Here is a 22,908-nt window from a genome sequence, read left to right on the forward strand (position 1 = left end):
AGGTCTTTCGGAATTCTTCTACACTTTGGACAGATTACCGAATCTCTCTTCTTTGATATATCTCTGGGGATTGTGTCTAAATTGTTCACTCTATGTTCAGAACAGTAATTCTCTTAATTCCTTCCTGAGTTGCCGGTGGAGGCAGTCCAGCCCGAGTTGCCGGTCGGGGTGGTGCAGCCATGTCCAGGGCTCCTCACTGCTGCCAAATCGTGTGCCCAGTCCAGGCCTTCAGATATATATGCTTAACCTGAGTTCTCCAAGAAGTTTGCCCACCCATACCTTATCCACACACATATCTTTCTGCAATCTCTTTCCAGCAGGCTTCAGTAGGTGGCGCCTTCCTCCAAGTCATGTGCTCTGTCTGAGTGCTCTCTTGCCGTCCCAGTTGGGGATCTTTGTCCTCGATCAAACCCCCCCTCCCCCCAAGGTTCCGGTTACCCCATCACCTAAAGTTGCCAAAACTGCTGTCTCTGCTTCCGTTGTTGAATTCCCACCACCTGCTTTTGACAGGGACATCCTGCAATTTAATACCCTTGTAAGATTTTGTATATCTTGCTTTCCATCCGACCTCCTAGATACCCAAACAAAAGTGTGTGCTTTTCATGCTATCCAAATTTACAGGGAAAGCCCTGGAATGGGCAAACCCCTTTACTGAGACCAAAGATCTTATTCTGTCGGATTTGCAGCTTTTTACTGAAACAGTGTTCAAAGAATTTGCCAACCCTACTCCTAGTACTTCTTCTTTGCCAAATTCTTTATCTCCGGCTACTCCAATTGTGAGATTGTCTTTTGCCTCGCTCCATTTCCAGCAACCCTCGAAAAGCCATAAAAAGAAGAGGAGTGGGGCTTCGGGATCTCTGCATTCCTTAGACGAGGACTTCTCCAACAGGACCACATTTCTAGACTACAACTCTGATTTCTTTGATCTATCCTAAGCTTCCTGTTTGATGGCCGTCTCAAATCGATCCTTTAAAAGGGTGGATACTGTCATGATCTGCCTCCTGCAGCTCCTGTTTGCCAGGAACTATGTTGGACTTTCTGGATATATATATCCTGCAGTACTATGCCACCAAAGGGGCCACTGTGGCGCTTGAACTGTTTCCCTTCCTGCTGAACTAAGCTGGTTTTCTCAGGATTATTAACACCTGCTGTTAAGATCTGTGGCTATATTACTGCCTTACCAGTTATTGCATCCTGAACCTGTATTAACTGTCTCTCTCTATAAAACCACTTCATTCACCTACTTTCTCTCTGTGGTCTTACCTTGGAAACCCTGACAAAGATGTAGATAACTCTTGGATCCTTGCGAAGCGAATAAAGTACTTAATCTACAAGTCCGACATAGTTAGCGGAATTGCTTTGTTTCATCTCCTCCTTCAATTCCTCTAGCTTTTTTACCAAAAGTCTAATTAGGGAAATTACTTGGCTCAAGCTAACAGTGTCTGAACTCACTTCACAGGTGACTACTTTGAGTGTTTTCAGCACCTTGCACAGCACGGAAAGTATTCTCCACTGCACTAGAGTAAAGTACATTCCCCCTCAAATTCTATTCTTCTTGCAGCTGCTGCAATCTCCTACATGCTGTTGCAGAATGCCGAAAATGACCCGAAATATTTTTGGAAACTGACAGCATCTCCTGCATGTCACTGTCATTTTTTTTACAAAAAGCTCTGTACCACCAAGTTGATTTTGTGAGCAAAACAGGGAATTTTGATGGAATGCACCCTGCTGTAATACTCTCACAATATTCGGGGCCTTATCAGAAATCACATATCCTCAGGAGAGTCCAAATGGGATAAGCCATGTTGCAATGACATCTTTAATTTCCTTTCCCTAAGCCATGGCAGCCCTTACAATGGGTTAATACCCTGATCAGCTAGTGTAGACAGGAAAGATTTCACCCCACCTGGGCCCTATATATGGCAGACCCTCCTCTTCCTCAGTGTCTTTCCTGTCTCAACGTTTGTAGGACAGGTAGTGTAGTGTAGTGTTTTTTATTTTTGTATTTTATTTTATTCGGGAGGGCTTACCTAGGAGATTTTTCTGGCTTTCCTCCTAAAGCTGGCTGTTTGTGTGCAGTACCAGCGGGGCAATTGCCGGGACGAGTCTCTTCTCCTCACTGTGAGTTCAGGACTGAGTCTTCCGGCGGACGTGCCCTCTTGGAGGATGCGCGCGCATGCGCTGCCGGGTTGCCTATTTTTTCGTCCAACTCACCTGTCAGGATGAGACAGGTGAGATAACTACCCTGCTAAAAGGCTCACTATGATGATGTCAAGGCAGGCACCTTGTTTGAGCAGCTGGTGATTGTATGCTTGGTGATTGTATGCTGCAGGACCTAGCAGCCATCTGGACAAGTGCACTATGGACCATGAGCCCGCCCCAAAGAAGGACACCCCAAGGTAAGCCCTTAGTAAGGGGTTTTTTTTGTGTACTTTTAGGATAGTTTACTTAGTTCCTTTTTTCTATTGATTACAGTACCTCTGTGGAGCATGTGCAGGTAAAAAGGAAATGTAAATTGAAAGATCGTGTGTGTGCAGCTTGTGATGGCCGATTACCGAAAGATTGTACTGATCCATTGTGTGTCATGCACCCCTGAACAATACAAACAATTCTTTTCATGGATGGTTAAAGCGATGCAGGGTTTTCAGGCCCTAGACCAGGGAACAAAGAGGTACAGGATTCCTATAGCAGAAGATATAGAGGAAATTAGACCAGGGCCGTCCTCTGAAACATTCAGTTCTACTCAGGAGTGGGATTCGGAGTCAGATAGTGAGGCTGAAGTGAAAGAGGATCCCAGGATGGTTATGGGGAGACTGAATCGCCTGTACCCTTTTCAGGATGATGATATGCTGAAATGGTGTTCAGTGCCTAAGGTGGATGCAGCCATAACTGGCTTATCTTCAAGGACCACTCTCTCGTGAGATGATGGGGGCCCATTGAAGGATGCCATGGATAGAAGAATGGAGACTTCCTTCAGGAAAAGACACATCTCCTCAGGCGTAACTCTAAAATCTGGGATAGCCATGGCTTTTTTAGCTAGAGCCCTGAGGCTGTGGGCCAGTACTCTACATATAGATATTGAGGATAAGATAAATAGATTCTTCTTAAATCCTTAGAGATTATGCAGAAAAGCATTGATTTCTTGTGTGAAGCCTCGTTGGATACGATTGTATTCTCTTCCAGGAGCATGGCCTCGACAGTGGTAGCAAGAAGGTCACTTTGGTTAATTCCGCGGGCGTCAGATCATCAATCTAAAAGCCGTCTGACAACGCTTCCAAATGAAGGCAATTTCCTGTTTTGTGAAAAACTGGATACCTAATGCAGAGGCTAGCAAGTGGCAATGCTAATCATCTGCCACAAGACAGAAGGGTGAGACGTTTCCTCTCTAATTTTTCAAAGCAACAGTTTAAGGAAGCCTGTGCGTATAGGCCAGTGAGACAATATTCTAGACACCAAGATAATATGGCAAGACAGTCCTTTCGGCCCTTCAGACCAAAAAGGGGGAAACAAGTACAGCAAAGATCCGAATGACAGATCCAGTCTCCACTAACTCCAGTGGGCGGCAGGATATCACGCTATGCAAAAGTTTGGATTCAGACCACACAAGACAAATGGGTCCAGGAGATAGTCACCAAGGGATATGCTATAGAATTCCATACCTATCCAATAGGGGACAGATTTATTCAGTCAAGAAGTCCCTCGTCTTCCTTAGAACAGCAAGCATTGGAGGAAAACCTAAGAGGCCTGGTGAAAACAAAAGCTATCGTACTAGTACCGTAAAGTCGGGAAAATATGGGGTTCTATTCTAGACTGTTCCTTGTCCGAAAACCATCAGGACAGTACTAGATTTACGGGCTCTCAACTGCTATGTGTGAGCAAAACGTTTCCGGATTGAATCTATCAACTCATTCCTCAAAGCAGTAGAGACAGGACATTTTCTGACGGCAATAGACTTGAAGGATGCATATTTTCATATCCCAATCACATCCAATCACCAGTAATTCCTGAAATTTTGCATTCAAGGACGACACTTCCAGTTTTCTTGCCTTCCGTTTGACCTTTCCACGTCTCCAAGAACATTCACCAAGGTCCTTATAGTTCTCATGGCGGCACTCAGGGAGAGAGGAGTGGCCTTATGGCCATATCTGGACGATATCCTAATTTTGGAAAAGTCAGAGGAAGCGGCCTTGAAGGTTACATTCTAAGTAATCCAGTTTCTGCAACGGCACGGTTGGTTAGTGTGAAGATACCGGGTTTATCTGGCCCAATGCTACCCACTTCATGCTGGCTTGCCACCCACGGGTGCCTTCCTATGCCAGGGAAGTCTACCCAGGAGCTTCTAGGATTCGTATGGTCACTCAGGCAAATGCAGTTATAAAAATACAACAATATATTTATTGTCATACAAACAACACTAGAATATTATGTACACACAGTAAATAAATGCCAGGCAGGTTTACCACATTATCTGTCCCTTACCGCAATAGTTTAAGGAATTATAGTCACTTGGCTGTCCAGACTTCACAACCCATGGATCTCTCTCAGCTGCATATTGTCACGGGCACTAGGAGTCTTTACCCAGGGATCACCAGGTGGTAGGCTTACCAGAGCAATATAGATGGTAATAGGGTACTCTGGTAGCTGGGTGATCACGGACCAGGAAGCAGCAGATGATGAGATGCTCAGGAAAGTCTATGACTAGCAGCACTGGTAATATGGAGGTAATAGTACACGAGGAACTGTAGGACAAGGACACGTGAAGGTAGTCAGTGGTCTGCGGTAGCAAGTTGTACCACTGCTATAGTGAGGAGGAATGTCCAACAGAAACGAGGAGGTGATGAGAGTCAGCGGTCTGCGGATAGCAAGTGGTACCGCTGTCTGAGTGAAGGAGTGGAATCCAAGTGGAGGTATCCGGGGAGTCAGTGGTCTGCGGTAGCAAGTTGTACCACTGCTATGTGAGAGGATACTGGAACAGGTGATACTGGAAACAGGGATCAGTGGTCTGCTACCAGCAAGTTGTACCACTGAATATATATGTGAGGAGGTGCACGGGGAGAGACTGCAACACAGGATATACACAGGCACCTTATATACGATCCACAGTAACATGCACAATATATATAAATGACTGAACAGGTCTGCAAATATAGAAAGTCTCTTGAAGTAGTCCAGCACAAGTTAACACAGTCAATGATGGCAATAGACTCAGCGGATAGCAGACTCCAGAGGAGAACCAACACAGTCCAGCAAGATATGCAATACACCAGCACAGTCAATGAGAAGTATGCATACCGTGGTTCAGAAGCAGGCAGTCAGATAGGAGTGCAGCGATACCTGAGCGGCAGGGGGCCGGATGGATAAGAAGTCCCAGGATAGATGAGGCAGCGGTCTAGTAGGTGCAGCGCACAGATAAGAGACCAACAGGGACACGAATCCACAGGAATCAGTAACACGTGGAACTGGACTCAAGGAGGACCCAGGAGAGTGGAGATGATCCAGCAGAGGAGTAGTTGATGAGATATAAATCCAATGCTGACAGGAGGGTAGACCTGCGGGACACGTGAAGGCGTGGAGAGCGGATCAGCAGTAGATGGGTGATAGCGCGGTCAGCAGCAGCAGGGCTCTGTGGTACACGGAGGTAACCAGTAGCAACCAATAGTTGTCAGTAGCGATGGAACACGGGAGAGCAGAGTAGACCAGGAGCTGTTGATCACGGAGAGTAGCAAATGGCAATGAGAGCAGCAGTCTCGAGGAAACACAGGAGAGCTGAGAAGAGACTGCAGTGCACAGGGGCAGCGGATAGGAATCAGCTAACTTGTCACGATGATGAACACAGGCGAGTTGTAGGCTGGAGGCTGTAGTGCACGGAAGCAGCGGATAGACATCAGCTAACAGTCACGATGATGAACACCGGCGAGTTGTAGGCTGGCGGCTGTAGTGCACGGAAGCAGCGGATAGACAACAGCTAACAGTCACGATAATGAACACAGGCGAGTTGTAGGCTGGAGGCTGTAGTGCACGGAAGCAGCGGATAGACATCAGCTAACAGTCACGATGATGAACACCGGCGAGTTGTAGGCTGGAGGCTGTAGTGCACGGAAGCAGCGGATAGACAACAGCTAACAGTCACGATAATGAACACAGGCGAGTTGTAGGCTGGAGGCTGTAGTGCACGGAGGCAGCGGATAGGAATCAGCTCACGGACTTGATGAGGAACAGGTGAGTGGATGTAAAGTAACGGTTGGAGTGCACAGAGGCAGCGGGTAGGAACCAGCAAACAGTCACAGTGAAATATAATAGCGTGATGTGGATTAGAGGACTGTAGTGCACGGAGGCAGCGGATAGGAATCAGCAAACAGTCACAATGATAAGTAATAGCGTTGAAGTGGTTTGGAAGACTGTAGTGCACGGAGGCAGCGGATAGGAATCAGCTAACAGTCACGATGATACAGATGATGGTAGAAGTGGTATGGAAACCACAGAGGTAGAAGTGGTTTGGAAACCACAGGAATCAGCAGCGCTGAAAACACGAGGAATCCAGGAACACCTTCAGAGACTCATAGGAAATGAGACTCCAAGATCAGGCAACGTGGTGTTGACCACAGGTGCTTAATATAGGGAGTGTTGCCTGATCTGCCAATTGAGTTAAAGGGACATACACTGAAGTATAGGAAAGGGCTGCGCATGCGCAGACCCTCAGGATGGAGGACGGCCACGGTTCCTAAATGTCCGGGAAGAGGCACTCACGGTCCGGTGAGTGACAGTACCCCCCCTTTTAAAGGTGGGCACAGAACGCCTGGAACCGGGCTTGTCCGGATTTTTGGAGTAGAACTTCTTCAAAAGGGCAGGAGCATTAAGATCTTCAGCTTTGATCCAAGAGCGCTCTTCAGGACCAAAGCCCTTCCAATGAACGAGGAAACGGAGAACTCCTCGCGAAATTTTTGCGTCTAGTACCTCAGTAATCTCGAAATCCTCCTCCTGATGAACTTGAACTGGCTGCGGAGCTGAGGGAGGATTTGAGAAACGGTTGATAATAAGAGGTTTGAGCAAGGATACATGAAAGGCATTAGAAATCCGAAGATTCTTAGGAAGAAGAAGTTTCACACATACTGGATTGATTACTTGAATGATCCTATATGGACCAATAAAACAAGGGGCGAATTTCATAGATGGGACCTTCAAACGAATATTTTTGGTGGATAACCAGACACGATCTCCAATTTTTAGTGGTGGAATAGCCCGCCTCTTCTTATCTGCGAAAGATTTATATTTGATAGATGTCTTCTTTAAACAGGTTTTAACCTGAGACCAGATATTTTTAAAGGTCTGACAAACAGTTTCCACCGCAGGAACTTGGGTGGGCGGGAGGGCAGGAAATTCCGGAAAAGACGGATGGTGACCGTAGACCACAAAAAATGGAGTTTTGGATGATGACTCATGGTACATGTTGTTATGGGCGAATTCAGCCCAAGGAAGCAACTCTACCCAGTTGTCTTGATTGGCTGATGAGAACATCCTTATAAAAGTCTCAAGATCTTGATTGACACGTTCAGTTTGTCCGTTAGATTGCGGATGGTAAGAAGATGAGAGTGCTAATCGTATGCCCAAGGTTTTACAAAGGGCTCGCCAGAATCTGGAAACGAATTGTACTCCTCTATCCGACACAATCTCAGAAGGACATCCATGGATACGGAAGATCTCTTTAATGAAATGTTCAGCCAGAGTAGACGAGGAAGGCAAACCAGATAGAGGAATGAAATGAGCCATCTTCGAAAATCTGTCCACCACCACCCAAATAGTGTTATGATTCTTACTAGGTGGTAAGTCAGTAACGAAATCCATACTAATATGGGTCCACGGTTTGGACGGAATGGGTAGTGGTCGCAGCAACCCTGTTGGAGTTCTGCGGGAGGATTTGAACTGGGAACATAGCTCACAGGAAGCAATGAACTCTTTGACGTCTCTCCTCATTGAAGGCCACCAGTAACTTCGAGAGAGAATCTCAAAGGTCTTGTGTTCACCGGCGTGTCCAGAAAAACGAGAGGCATGGAACCACGAAAGGATTTTCCTCCTTAGAGTAGGAGGCACGAGGGTCTTCCCAAATGGTAGCGTTTTGGTGGATGAAGCAGCCAGTGAGATACATTTGGGGTCTAGAATGGTATGGTTGGAAACCTCTTCTATATCAGAGGACGTCACAAAAGCTCTAGATAAAGCGTCAGCTTTTTTGTTCTTGGCAGCTTAGAAGGTTATTATTAATTCAAAACGGGAAAAGAAAAGAGACCATCTTGCTTGACGAGGGTTCAAGCATTGGGCAGACTGGAGATATGACAAGTTCTTATGATCTGTGAAGATCGTCACCGGATGGCGAGCTCCTTCCAATAAGTATCTCCATTCCTCTAATGCAGCTTTGATAGCCAGTAACTCCTTGTCCCCGATAGTATAATTCTTCTCTGCGGGCAGGAGACCCCGAGAATAGAAGGCACAAGGATGAAATTTTTGCTGTTCCGAGCGTTGGGAGAGAATAGCTCCTAAGCCCACATTAGAGGCATCTACTTCCAGGAAGAAGGGAAGTGTCACATCAGGCTGTCGAAGGATTGGAGCCGAAGAGAAGGACTCTTTTAGTGTTTGAAAGGCTTGAAGAGCCTCAGGTGACCATTGCTTAGGATTAGCCCCCTTCCTAGTCAGGGCCACAATAGGAGATGCAATGGAAGAAAAGTCTTGAATGAAGCGTCTATAGTAATTGGCAAAACCTAAAAAACGCTGGATAGCACGAAGAGTAGTTGGCTGGGGCCAATGTAGTACAGCATTCACCTTGTCGGGATCCATCTTCAGGCCAACTCCGGAAACTATATACCCCAAGAATGGAATCTGGGGTAATTCGAATGAACATTTTTCTAATTTACAGAACAATGAATTTTTCCGTAGCCTGGAAAGGACTTCTGCCACATGTTGGTGGTGAGAAGGCAGGTCCTGTGAAAAGATCAATATGTCGTCCAGGTAGACGACGACACATACATATAATAAGTCCCGGAAGATCTCATTGATGAAACCTTGAAAAACAGCGGGGGCATTACACAGCCCGAAAGGCATTACCAGATATTCGTAATGCCCGTCTCTGGTGTTAAACGCTGTCTTCCATTCGTCACCGGAACGGATTCTGATTAAATTGTAGGCACCACGAAGATCCAACTTAGTAAAGATACGGGCTCCCTTGATGCGATCGAATAGCTCAGTGATCAGCGGAATGGGATACCGATTCTTGATAGTAATGGCATTGAGTCCACGAAAATCTATGCAAGGGCGTAAAGATCCATCCTTCTTTTTAACGAAGAACAACCCAGCTCCCGCGGGAGAGGTGGAAGGTCGAATAAACCCACGCTGGAGGTTCTCCTGTATATACTCAGATGTAGCTTGAGTTTCAGGTAACGAGAGTGGATAGACCCGGCCCCTGGGGGGAGTCTTGCCAGGTAGAAGGTCGATCGGACAATCCCAAGAACGATGAGGAGGAAGACGTTCAGACTGAGCTTTATCAAAAACATCAGTAAATGAAGCATATTGAGGAGGGAGTCCCGGTGAGGTAGATGAGATGGAAGATTGCTGTACTTTGAGAGGAATGACTTGGGAAAGGCAACGATGGTGACATTCAGACCCCCAAGACGTGACTTGAGGGGTGCGCCAGTCAATCTGGGGAGAGTGACACTGAAGCCATGGAAGGCCTAAGACAATTGGACTTGTCGTAACAGGAAGGATTAAAAACGATATTTCTTCATGATGCAGGGCACCAATCTGAAGGGTTACTGGAGACGTACTCTGAGTGATGAGACCGTTGATGAGACGTGATCCATCTATAGCCGTCACAGTAATGGGTGTTTTTAAGGTAATCACTGGTAGAGACCATTGATTTACTAATGATTTGGAAATAAAATTTCCTGCTGCTCCGGAATCAATCAATGCCTGTGACTCAAAGGTTTTGGTAGCACAGGAAATCGTAACGTCAAAGGCGCAGACTTTAGATTTCATGGAAGATGGAGAGGACTCCAGGGACCCTAACTTCACCTCTCCAGAACTAGTTAGGGCCTGGCATTTCCCGATCTCTTAGGGCAAGAGCTGAGCATATGAGTGGAATCAGCACAATAGATACAGAGTCTATTCTTTACTCTTCGTTTCCTCTCCTCTGAAGATAATTTGGAACGTCCTATCTCCATGGGAATCACAGAGGGTGAAACTGGACGAAATTGAGGGTTAGAACGAAGAGGTGCTTTAGCAGAAGTTGTTTTCTCAGCCTCTCTTTCACGAAATCTCATATCAACACGATGGCAAAGAGCGATCAGATCTTCAAGTGACGAAGGAAGCTCCTGGGTAGTCAGTGCATCTTTAATTTTATCGGAGAGCCCCTGCCAGAAGGCGGCAACTAGTGCTTCAGTGTTCCACTGAAGTTCAGAGGCTAAGATCCTAAATTGAATGACGTACTGTCCTACTGTATGAGATCCTTGTCGCAGACGGAGGATGCTGGAAGCAGCGGAGGTCACACGACCTGGTTCATCGAACACACTTCGGAATGTAGCAATGAATTTGGCACTATCTTGCAATATTGGGTCGTTTCTTTCCCACAGAGGGGAGGCCCAAGCCAGGGCTTGTCCAGAAAACAAAGAGATAAGATAGGCCACTCTGGAACGATGGGTAGAAAAATTTTGAGGTTGGAGCTCAAAATGGACTGAACATTGGTTAAGGAAACCCCTACAAGTTTTGGGGTCCCCATCGTACTTTGACGGAGTAGGCAGGTGAAGCGTAGAAGCTGTAGACACCTGGGATGGCACTGGGGAAACGGAGGAAAGCACAGGAGCCTCAGTAGTAGCTGTCACTGTCTGTCCAGATGTTCCTTGGGAGGTTAACGATTGATAACACTGAAGTAACAGCTGTTGGCGGGCATCCTGTTGCTCCACACGGCTGACCAGATGCTGCAGCATCTCTTTGGCTGTAGGTTCCGTATCTGGGTCTGTCATGGCCTGATCTTACTGTCACGGGCACTAGGAGTCTTTACCCAGGGATCACCAGGTGGTAGGCTTACCAGAGCAATATAGATGGTAATAGGGTACTCTGGTAGCTGGGTGATCACGGACCAGGAAGCAGCAGATGATGAGATGCTCAGGAAAGTCTATGACTAGCAGCACTGGTAATATGGAGGTAATAGTACACGAGGAACTGTAGGACAAGGACACGTGAAGGTAGTCAGTGGTCTGCGGTAGCAAGTTGTACCACTGCTATAGTGAGGAGGAATGTCCAACAGAAACGAGGAGGTGATGAGAGTCAGCGGTCTGCGGATAGCAAGTGGTACCGCTGTCTGAGTGAAGGAGTGGAATCCAAGTGGAGGTATCCGGGGAGTCAGTGGTCTGCGGTAGCAAGTTGTACCACTGCTATGTGAGAGGATACTGGAACAGGTGATACTGGAAACAGGGATCAGTGGTCTGCTACCAGCAAGTTGTACCACTGAATATATATGTGAGGAGGTGCACGGGGAGAGACTGCAACACAGGATATACACAGGCACCTTATATACGATCCACAGTAACATGCACAATATATATAAATGACTGAACAGGTCTGCAAATATAGAAAGTCTCTTGAAGTAGTCCAGCACAAGTTAACACAGTCAATGATGGCAATAGACTCAGCGGATAGCAGACTCCAGAGGAGAACCAACACAGTCCAGCAAGATATGCAATACACCAGCACAGTCAATGAGAAGTATGCATACCGTGGTTCAGAAGCAGGCAGTCAGATAGGAGTGCAGCGATACCTGAGCGGCAGGGGGCCGGATGGATGAGAATTCCCAGGATAGATGAGGCAGCGGTCTAGTAGGTGCAGCGCACAGATAAGAGACCAACAGGGACACGAATCCACAGGAATCAGTAACACGTGGAACTGGACTCAAGGAGGACCCAGGAGAGTGGAGATGATCCAGCAGAGGAGTAGTTGATGAGATATAAATCCAATGCTGACAGGAGGGTAGACCTGCGGGACACGTGAAGGCGTGGAGAGCGGATCAGCAGTAGATGGGTGATAGCGCGGTCAGCAGCAGCAGGGCTCTGTGGTACACGGAGGTAACCAGTAGCAACCAATAGTTGTCAGTAGCGATGGAACACGGGAGAGCAGAGTAGACCAGGAGCTGTTGATCACGGAGAGTAGCAAATGGCAATGAGAGCAGCAGTCTCGAGGAAACACAGGAGAGCTGAGAAGAGACTGCAGTGCACAGGGGCAGCGGATAGACATCAGCTAACTTGTCACGATGATGAACACAGGCGAGTTGTAGGCTGGAGGCTGTAGTGCACGGAAGCAGCGGATAGACATCAGCTAACAGTCACGATGATGAACACCGGCGAGTTGTAGGCTGGAGGCTGTAGTGCACGGAAGCAGCGGATAGACATCAGCTAACAGTCACGATGATGAACACCGGCGAGTTGTAGGCTGGAGGCTGTAGTGCACGGAAGCAGCGGATAGACAACAGCTAACAGTCACGATAATGAACACAGGCGAGTTGTAGGCTGGAGGCTGTAGTGCACGGAGGCAGCGGATAGGAATCAGCTCACGGACTTGATGAGGAACAGGTGAGTGGATGTAAAGTAACGGTTGGAGTGCACAGAGGCAGCGGGTAGGAACCAGCAAACAGTCACAGTGAAATATAATAGCGTGATGTGGATTAGAGGACTGTAGTGCACGGAGGCAGCGGATAGGAATCAGCAAACAGTCACAATGATAAGTAATAGCGTTGAAGTGGTTTGGAAGACTGTAGTGCACGGAGGCAGCGGATAGGAATCAGCTAACAGTCACGATGATACAGATGATGGTAGAAGTGGTATGGAAACCACAGAGGTAGAAGTGGTTTGGAAACCACAGGAATCAGCAGCGCTGAAAACACGAGGAATCCAGGAACACCTTCAGAGACTCATAGGAAATGAGACTCCAAGATCAGGCAACGTGGTGTTGACCACAGGTGCTTAATATAGGGAGTGTTGCCTGATCTGCCAATTGAGTTAAAGGGACATACACTGAAGTATAGGAAAGGGCTGCGCATGCGCAGACCCTCAGGATGGAGGACGGCCACGGTTCCTAAATGTCCGGGAAGAGGCACTCACGGTCCGGTGAGTGACACATATATAGACTCTAGTTAGAGAACGACAACTTAAAACTAAAAGGGCTATAAAAAGTACTTGCTATAATCCACATTATATAAGAAACGAGAAACAGAATAGTTACAGGGTTATCACACTCGTTTCGTCACAGTTAGTCAATGTATCAAAAAGCTATCTGATCTCTCAACAGCTTGTGTTCCTAGGAGTACAAATAAATACAAGAACGGACAAGGTCTGTCTCTCTCAAGAAAGGTTGGACAAAATCCAGTCCTTGGCGCACCAAGTTCAGATTCAACCTCGTGTTTCAGTGCGAACATGTCTTCGCCTCCTAGGAATGTTTTTCTCAACAATAGGAATCCTTTCATGGGCAAGATGGTATATGAGAGATCTTCAAGCAAACATCTTTGCACAATGGAATCGTACAGTGGGGTCTCTAGATTCCAAAATCAAACTCTCAAGATCAGCGAGACAGTCCCTACGCTGGTGGCAGCTCCCAGGCCTGAGAAAACAAGGTGTGACTCTCTCGATACCAGACTAGTGTGTCCTTACCACAGACGTCAGTTCATTAGGTTGGGTTGCTCACATGCAAGACCTGGTCACGCAGGGAGCCTGGCAAAACAAAGAGACTTTTCCAGGGGAATGTCTTGGAGATGAGGGCAGTCTGGCGTGCAGTCCAGTACTTCCAGTCTTATCTGCAAACCAAACATCTGCAAGTGTTCTCTGACAACAGGAATGTGGTAGCCTGTATAAACAAGCAGGGCTTTGCCAAAAGCAGAGCAATGCTAACCGAAATAACCACACTAATGGCATGGGCAGAGACAAACCTGAGGTCTATCTCAGCCCTCCATGTGACATGGAAAGACAACATGGTGGCGGACTATTTGAGCAGACACCAAGTCCACCCAGGAGAATGGGAGTTGCACGAAGAGGTCTTTCAACTCGTATGACACAGGTTTGGAAAGCCAGAAATAGACCTGATGGCAACAGGAAGCAATGCCAAGGTACCCCTCTTCTACTCCCATCACAGAGACAACAGGGCCCTAGGGATAGATGCCCTGTCAATGCAGTTTAATTTCAAACTGGGGTACGTGTTTCCTTCCTTTCCAGTCATCCCTCAGGTACTCAGGAAAATAAAGAAAGAGAAGGTGGAGGTGATAGCGGATCTCTCGGCGTGGCCGCGGCTACCTTGGTTCGCAGTAGCACGGAGGATGTTGCTGGCACATCCATGGCTGTTGCCGGTCAGACCAGACCTCATACATCAGGGTCCTGTTCTGCATTCAAATCCAGACTCACTTGGTTTGATGACGTGGAGACTGAGTGTCAATTACTGAAATCCAAAGGTGTTTCAGTTTAGTTAATAGACATTCTAATTCAGGCCAGGAAATAGAATTCCTCTATAATTTATTACAGAAATTGGAAAAGATTAATTTGTTGGGCAGGGGAAATGGCGAAGGATCCCATGTGTGCCAGATGTGTTAGTTTCTCAAAGATGGTTTTGTTAAAGGACTAGCACCTGCTACATTAAAGGTACAAGAATCTGCCCTTAGCATTCTTCTTGATATCAAGCTGTCATCTCAAGGTCTCGTCTTCCAGTGTTTTCAAGCACTGAAGAGTTTATGACCGAGACTGAAACCATTCTTAGCTCCTTGGGACCTTAATATTGTCTTGGACGCGTTAACAGCTTATTCTTTGAAACTTTGCAAGACATATCTCTCAGGTGGCTCACTCTGAAGGTGCTCTTTCTGGTGAGAATCACTTTGGTTTGTCGAATAGGTTATGGTGGGAAGAACCCTTCCTTAATATCTATGAAGAAAAAGTAATTTTGAGGACGAATCCGGATTATCTACCTAAGGTTGTATCTTCCTTCCACATCAATCAAGAATTGATTCTGCCATCTCTCTTCCCTCATCCCACTAATAGTGAGGAAACATGTCTCCATACTCTAGATGTGGTGAAAACTATATCTATTTACATTATCAAGACGTAAAATGTTAGGAAGACAAAGCAACTATTTGTACTTCCTGAAGTTCCTCGCAAAGGACATGCCCCATCCAAACCCACATTGGCAAAGTGGATCAGAGAAGTGACTGCACAGGCCTACAGGGGGAAAGGGCGTGAAGTACCTAAGATACTGAAGGCGCATTCAACTAGGGCGGTAGCGACCTCCTGGGCACATAGAACCCATGCATTTGTAACCGACATCTGTAAGGCAGCCGGATGGTCGTCGATGCACACTTTTTCTAAGCATTATCTTCTTGACGTTGCAGTCTCTAATGTGACACAGTTTGGGAGAAAGATTCTGCAACAAGCGCTGTAAATAAATTTTCTGTTTGACCGTATTAAAGTGATGGTTTTATTGCCCTCCGGATTATTGAACTGCCTTGGTATAACCCATTGTAAGGGCTGCCATGGAGTAGGTAAAGGAAAATTGAGAATTATACTAACTAATAACTAATTTTCTTTCCTTGACATACTCCATGGCAGCCCTATATTTTCCCACCCCTGTTCTGATAGTTATGTTATTGGACAGCTTGGGAAGTTACAAAAGACAATGGGGGAACGAGGAGGGGCTGCCTCATATACGGCCCAGGTGGGGCAAAATCTTTCCTTTCTACACTAGCTGATCAGGTTATTAACCCATTGAAAGGGCTGCCATGGAGTATTTCAAGGAAAGGAAATTAACGGTGAGTATAATTCTCAATTTTTTTTTAAACAGGTTGTCAGTAATATGCCTCTTGGTGAAACAGGTGATACACAGAGTAGCCTGCCTCTGAAAGATCTGGCGTTGTTTGTTAGATGCTACTCCTGTTCCTGCTGCTGAAGGCGATTCACCAACCCACTGGACTGTCACAGTCATATAATCTTTAGTTTTCCCAGTTTCACTTGTCCACATATCTGTGGTTATGTGTACAGTGGGTAGAATGGCATTTTGTAACAGTAATTTTCTTTTTTGTAACCTCCTGGTACAGGTGAGGAATTGTTTGTCTAGTAAAATGGTGTCGAGATGGAATTTGGTAACGGGGACACTGGACCTCAATTAACTGTCTAAAGCCTGCTACATTAATAGTGGATATTAGACGCAGATTTAATACTAGCATAGTCACCATGAGGCTTGTAATCCACTGCCTAATGCTCAAGGATTCTTCAGAGGAATTCTGAATAGTGGAGGAGTCATCTAGCCTTAGATACTTGGATGCAGGACTAACTCCGATCACTAGTGAGGATATTGATGATGAAGGTGTTGGTGGTGTAGATTGGTGGTGGATCTAGCTCAGAGAAGGGAGCTAGCTGATGCTGGACTGCTTGTTGTTATCTTTTTTTAGCATAAGTTTCTGATTTTCCCAACAGCTTGCCATGAACTCACTTCAAATGGCGTAACATGAATGAGATTCTTAGATGGTTAAGGTCCTTACCTCCACTGACTGTGGCTTTACAAACGCTACAAATGGCTAGACAACTGTTGTCAGGATTTGGGTAAAAATAATTCCACACATAAGAGGTGGATTTTTGGTCTTATGCCCAGGCATGATAATGGCCTTCTTTTTTATCACTGACAAGAACCGCTTCCACTGGTGCTGGACTTGCCACAGTAGAGTTCATTAACAACACTGTTAGCTTAGCTCCCTTAAGCCCATTTGTGACAGGATGGACCGCCTATGCTACCCTATCTGTTGTTGCTGGGAACCGGTTGGGGTTACTTTGCCACCGTTCCCTTTTGTTATTCCAAATGCGCCCTCTTGCCGCAGTAGGAGGGGCTTACAAAGGCTGCCACCACTGGACTCCTATACCGGCATCCAGAACCGGGTTTCTTCTGGGTAACTAACGCTGCTAGCGTATCTCGTTTCTGGTGTAAATGGGCTGGTACTCCTGACCCCTTACTATGGATCAGGGAAGCTGTGGATGGATCGGGGGGATCCATCCACAGCTTCCCTGATCCACTATCATACTAACCAGGGCTGCATGGGTAGCAGGCCAGAGCGGTGGTACCGGAAAGCTTGGGTCCAAACCTCAGAGACAGCTGGAGAACGGATTAGATTTAGGGTCTAATCTGCAGGTCACAGGAATACAGCAATACTGAAGATGTTTTCAAACAGGTCTTTGAAGCAAGTGATGTTTATTTGCTATCACACTGGTTAGAGGTGCCAGTGATCAGGTCAGATGAAAATCAGAAGAACAAGTTTCCAATACAAGCTAGACAGGCTATATTTAGCATCAGGATATATAACCTGTTTACACAAACATGAATTTACATGCATTGCAAAGCCACTAATATTTACACTTAGCTATGAAATTCTTAAAAACCTTGCTGTGATATCCTGGATCTTATTTCAGAGGCAGGGAACATACTAGCAAGTCAAAAGGTCTATCTGACATGAATACCTTCTTCAGACAGTCGCTGAATACACATTCCCACAAAACAACAAAAAAAAAAAAAAACAAGTCACTTCCCCACATCATAATACACCAAAGATATACATATACATCAGACATATTGCATTTCCTCTAGAGAGGCTAAACAGAAAAAAAAACACTTTCTACCCTGGTCTCAGAAATAACGATTTTCTATCTCAAAATATACACAATATTAAAAATAATTGCATTGGCAATTTATATAAATAAGCGCCCCGCGCTATTTCCTTTAAATAACTTCATACCGTAAGTTATTTATACGTGATCCAGTCACACCATTGTTACCTTGTTTTGTGGGGGCCCAAACAAACCAAGCACTTAAGCTACAAAAGTGCCAGTCCTTGTCGCTGAAGTGCTTGGTTTCTTAAAGTGTGCATGTCCTTTTTAAGATCCAACATAAGGGTGGGACAATTCCATCTTGCTCCACTTTTCTTTTCTGCCACTGCTGTGTGGCAATGTTACCTAGATGTGCTATGAACTGCTGTGTGTTTGTGTCATTGCTTTGTCGCTTAGTATCCAGCCAGCTCGTTGCAGTCTTTGGCTGAAAGTGGATGAAAATAATATTGTGACCTGTGAGGTAGTCGGAAAGAACTGGAAATTAGAGTTATTGAATAATAATGTAGAAACAAAAAATAGCCAAATTATATGATTTTAGCATATTTTAAAAAAAAATATTTTAAAAAAATACAGATCCAGACTCAAAACCAAAACAATTGGGGTCAATGAACATCTCTAGACAGGTCATTAGGACAGACTAATAACCAGTACTTCGGTGTACACAGCTTATTAAGACAGCAGGGCAACTATAGATACATGCAATCTTGAAAAACAGGACACATACAAATACAGTTGATTATTACAAACAAAAATAAATAATTGAGAAAGTTCAAAATTAACTTAATTCTTAAATAGGCAGTATATTTGCTGTTTTAGTTTGAACTGTAGCAGGAGTCTTATCCTTCACCTTTTCCACCTCTTCAATACCCTCCTCACTTTGATAGGTTTTTTTTTACACACTTACAAGAAAAATCCATATCCACAGTGGGAGCAGCAAGTAGATTCAACTTACTCACTGTTCCTGGTGCCCTCTGGAAATGTCAGATATAAGTCATACTTGCCAACTCTCCCGGAATGTCCGGGAGACTCCCGCATGTTGGGGGAGTCTCCCGGACTCCCGGAGGAGTATGGCAAAATCCCGCATTTACAGAAATAGGGCCACAATACCGCGATTCTCCGGGAATCGCGGCATTTGGCCCCGCCCCTGACTGTAAAATGACGCGTTTGCGTCATTGCGTCACGGGGGGCGGGTCCAAAATGACGTGATTTTGGAGCCCCGCCCCCCGCACGCCCACCTCCTCCACTGAATCTCCCGGAAAGCAATGGGAGAAAGTCGGCAAGTATGATATAAGTCTGCTACTTACATTTACTAAGCATGTGCGCCCAATTCAGCATTGATTTCACCTTTCATTTATATACGGAAAATCATTGTTCAGTATGGGAGACACAGCACTGCCCTTTTTTCCATATGACGCACAAGTCAGGCTATGTCTTACTATATTACACTGCCTATCTCCCAATTATTCAGTTCTCACAGCATAGAGAGCATGCAGTATCCTTCCCCATTGCTTTTTCTGGGAGTGGTGTATACAGATGGGCTGCCTGATCATTGGAGATATGGGAAAGTGCAAGGTACTATATCTAAAGTACTTCAGGGCCTCTGATTTGATAGCGAGATTGTGAAAGTATCTTGGGGTGGTGTAAAGTTCACTGAACATAATTGCCAATGTGCTCAAATGCTCTTTGTTTCATTTAGCTCTTTGGCATGTAAGTAATGTCAGAACATTGTTGCATGAAGTACTATTCATCCAGGATATTTTCAGGTTAACCATCCCATACTCTTGCTTTGCCTCTCTAATAAAAAAAAAAAGTCTCGATGCAGCCATTTGCCTTGAGTCAAAATGTGTTTTTAAATATAGTTACTGTTTTAATATAGTTATTAAAGTTGTATCTAGCCTTCTTCAATTATATTTTCTCTGCACTTCTTCTATAGTTATAATCTTTTGAATTGTATTTCACATTATTTGGGTTTTTGAGTCATCCTTGGCTGCATAACAAAGACACCTTGTTATTTGCCCCAATCTGTTTTTTATCTATCCCTCATTCTCTTTTCCATAGGTTCTCCTAGAAGGCTATTTGATGGTGGGCATGGACAGTACACCATCTGCTGATGGGTCAGAATGGTTTTGTTATCATGCAACATCAAGCTCTATATTTCCTGTAGGCTTCTGTGAAAAGAATGACATTGAACTGACACCTCCAAAGGGTAGCATTTTTTTGCTTATTCAAAACAAACTTAGAAATGTTATATGTACCCATTTGGTCTGATTAATGTTTAATTTTGTAAAATGGCTATATGTTGAAAAGAGCATTATATACATGGCTCTGTGCACTGCATGTCTTCATGCAAAGAAAAAATCGTAAGCAAATACAACTTAAACAACTTTCACTGATTAGTACAGAACTTGTTTCATATACTTTGTATGTTACAGTGAATTTATATTTTTCTTTTTCTTGGTTGCCAGAACAGATACGTTTGTTCAGAAAATGCACTTATCTCTCATGTCTGAATGCTGCCATAACAGTGAACATTGTCACGCCATTCAGGTTGTTCACACCAGTACATTTAATGAAATTAAGTTACATCTCTGATTTTAATTACATGACAACAATTTACTCTCAACAGTTCTGAACTTCTTCACTTATGATGCCCCCTATGGTTCTGTTTAATTAATTGATTCACTAATTGCAGCAAAAAAAAAAACCCCACTGCATTGTCTTATGACAGTGCTCTATTAAGTTGTTGTACAAGATAATTTAGACTCCCGATCTCTGATGGTTTTACATTGCAGACCTTCGATTTTGTGTTGACTTTACAATTCTGAATTGTTGGTGGCTTTACAATGTTGACTCCCCCAAATCTCTTTCAAATCTATGAGGGCTTGTTAAGGCTGTCTCCAACTCTGGTGGATTTACAATGCCGTCCCCCAAAAATTTGGTGACAATACAATGCAGATCCCCAAATTTCTGTTGGCTTTACAATGCTGACCCACAAATCTCTGGTGGCTTTACTATGCAGATCTCAGATCTTATAGTTCCACAATGGAGACCCAATAACATATCTGTCGTGCATTACCCTGCTGTCTCTCAACATGCTGGAGTGGAAATGTCAGGAAGTTGTTATACCCTGCTAGATGGCTGCTGACTTTGGTGGACAGCGATGGCCATTTACCAATAGATGTGCAGGGTAGTATCTAGTGGGTATCCTGCACTCTGATGGATGGTGCCAGCCATAGTTCTGTCTATCAGAGTGACAGGACTCTAACTCTTTGGAAATGTGCTTAATACCGGGTGGACAGAAAAACAACCCTGACTCTCACCATACAGTGCATTATCTAGGGTACTTTGTACATTTTACATGGATTACTTCACTGTCTTGAAATTATAAGGCTAGTACAGTTTTTTAATATCATTTTCTTGTTTATTTCCCATGACATTCCCCCTATGTTTAACATAATCCACTTTGCACAACTTTCCTTCATTATGAGCTTTCCCCCCATGTAGCTTGGCAGGAGCTGACTCACTGTGGGCTCACATCCTGTCCCTCTCAGTATCTCTGAATAGAAAAGTGGACAATCCCTTTAATACTAATGCATAGTAACAATTATCTTCATTTCACTCACAATAATCATCTGCTCTTATTCTGTATGCAATATGAGTTGACTTTTCTTTAAGTTGAAATTTTAAAACACAGTACTGTTTTATGGTTGTGAACAATGGTTATAGCATGTTAAGGGATGGGAATTATTAGTGTCCTATGTTCACTTTAAGTGCACTGTCTATAGCATGCATGGTACCTGACTAGCAGCTGTTTCCTCGGAAATGAAATTCACATATAGCATCTGTAGAGGGTACACACTGATCATGCCTGTACAAGCACTGAGCAATGTTTTAACATTTCATCTCTTATGAAATTAGGAAAGTATGTATTTTAACATATTTCTCTTAAACTTAGTGCAAAAAAAGTTCTCCTCACCTATGCTTTCACCTGGGACAAGATTCTGAAAATAGCACTCCCAGCATGTTATCTGCTAAGCTGGCGAGCTCTGTTAACCCTGGTGTATGTCTGTGCTCTCAGTGGATGGTGTATATGACAGAGGGGTGTACAGTAAAGACACTTGGATAAACTAGCAAATTGTTCAGTTTTCTAAACCCTATTGTCTGGATCATGTCCTGTGGAACAGAGGTAAAGAGGAGACATTTTTTTCACTTTGTTTTGCATTGCAAAGAATATGTCACCGGGTTTCAGATTATTTGTATTCCTTTATGATATAGTAACCTGTAAATTATATATTTGAGTCCAAAAAATACCATGCTTTCTGTACTAAAAGCTTAACTGGGCTTCTGATCCGAACTTCAGACTCTGCTATACTGACACTCATGCCAACTTCCTCCATGCCTCACAAAAAAGCCAGATCCTTATGGGAGTACTATTAGTGTGTTCAGATAATGACCACTGAATCTGAGCACAACCTGCAGTCTGCATTTTCCCCAATTCTGAACAACGTCATATAGATCCATTCAGATTTTGATCAGGATTGGTGGACATTTTGGGCCCAAATATGCTGGGATTTCTAGCCAGTTACGGGAAAAGTTTCATTGGCCTGCAGAATCTAAGGATATATGAGCTCCTTAAATTTTAATAAACAACTGTAAATCAGATTTTATTAAGCTACTTAACTTGTGTCTCTTACAGGCTATACCTTAGAACATTTTTCTTGGGAAAATTATCTGGAGAAAACAAATTCCAAGGCAGCACCTGCACTGTTGTTTAACACTGTAAGTTACATATTTAATTTGATTTGTATGTTATCCATTGTGAATCTGGGGAAATAAATTGGTTTAACGTTTTGGGTCCCTCTGTTTTATGTCTGCAAATTGGATTCACCTCTACCAGACCACCCAAAATGTAAGTTGACAACATTTGTTTTCCATCCAAATGTTAAGCAAAATGGATCTACCTCACTGTAGTCCAGATCATCCAAGTCAAATTAATATATACTCAGTGGCCACTTTATTAGGTTCACTTGTACATCTGCTCTCTAATGCAAATATCTTATCAGCCAATCAAATGGTAGCATCTCAACGTATGAAAGCATGCAGATATGGTCAAAATGTTCAGTTTAGTTCAGGACAACACCAGAATAGGGAGGAAATGTGGTCTAAGAGATTTTGACCATGGAATGATTGTTGCTGCCAGACTGGGTGTTTTATTTATTTCAGTAACTACTGATCTCCTGGGATTTTCATG

General features: G+C 44.5%; 1 protein-coding gene across 1 annotated transcript in view; it reads left to right on the forward strand.

The window, feature by feature from the left end:
- L3MBTL2 (L3MBTL histone methyl-lysine binding protein 2) overlaps positions 1-22,908 on the forward strand; it is a 342,206-nt gene that overhangs the window by 256,018 nt on the left and 63,280 nt on the right. Inside the window, 2 exon segments of the mRNA XM_075182790.1 lie at positions 19,716-19,863; positions 22,354-22,436. Coding sequence (XP_075038891.1) covers positions 19,716-19,863; positions 22,354-22,436 — 231 coding nt within the window.

This window comes from Mixophyes fleayi, chromosome 8 (genome assembly GCF_038048845.1).
Source record: "Mixophyes fleayi isolate aMixFle1 chromosome 8, aMixFle1.hap1, whole genome shotgun sequence".
Lineage (NCBI taxonomy): Eukaryota > Metazoa > Chordata > Amphibia > Anura > Limnodynastidae > Mixophyes > Mixophyes fleayi.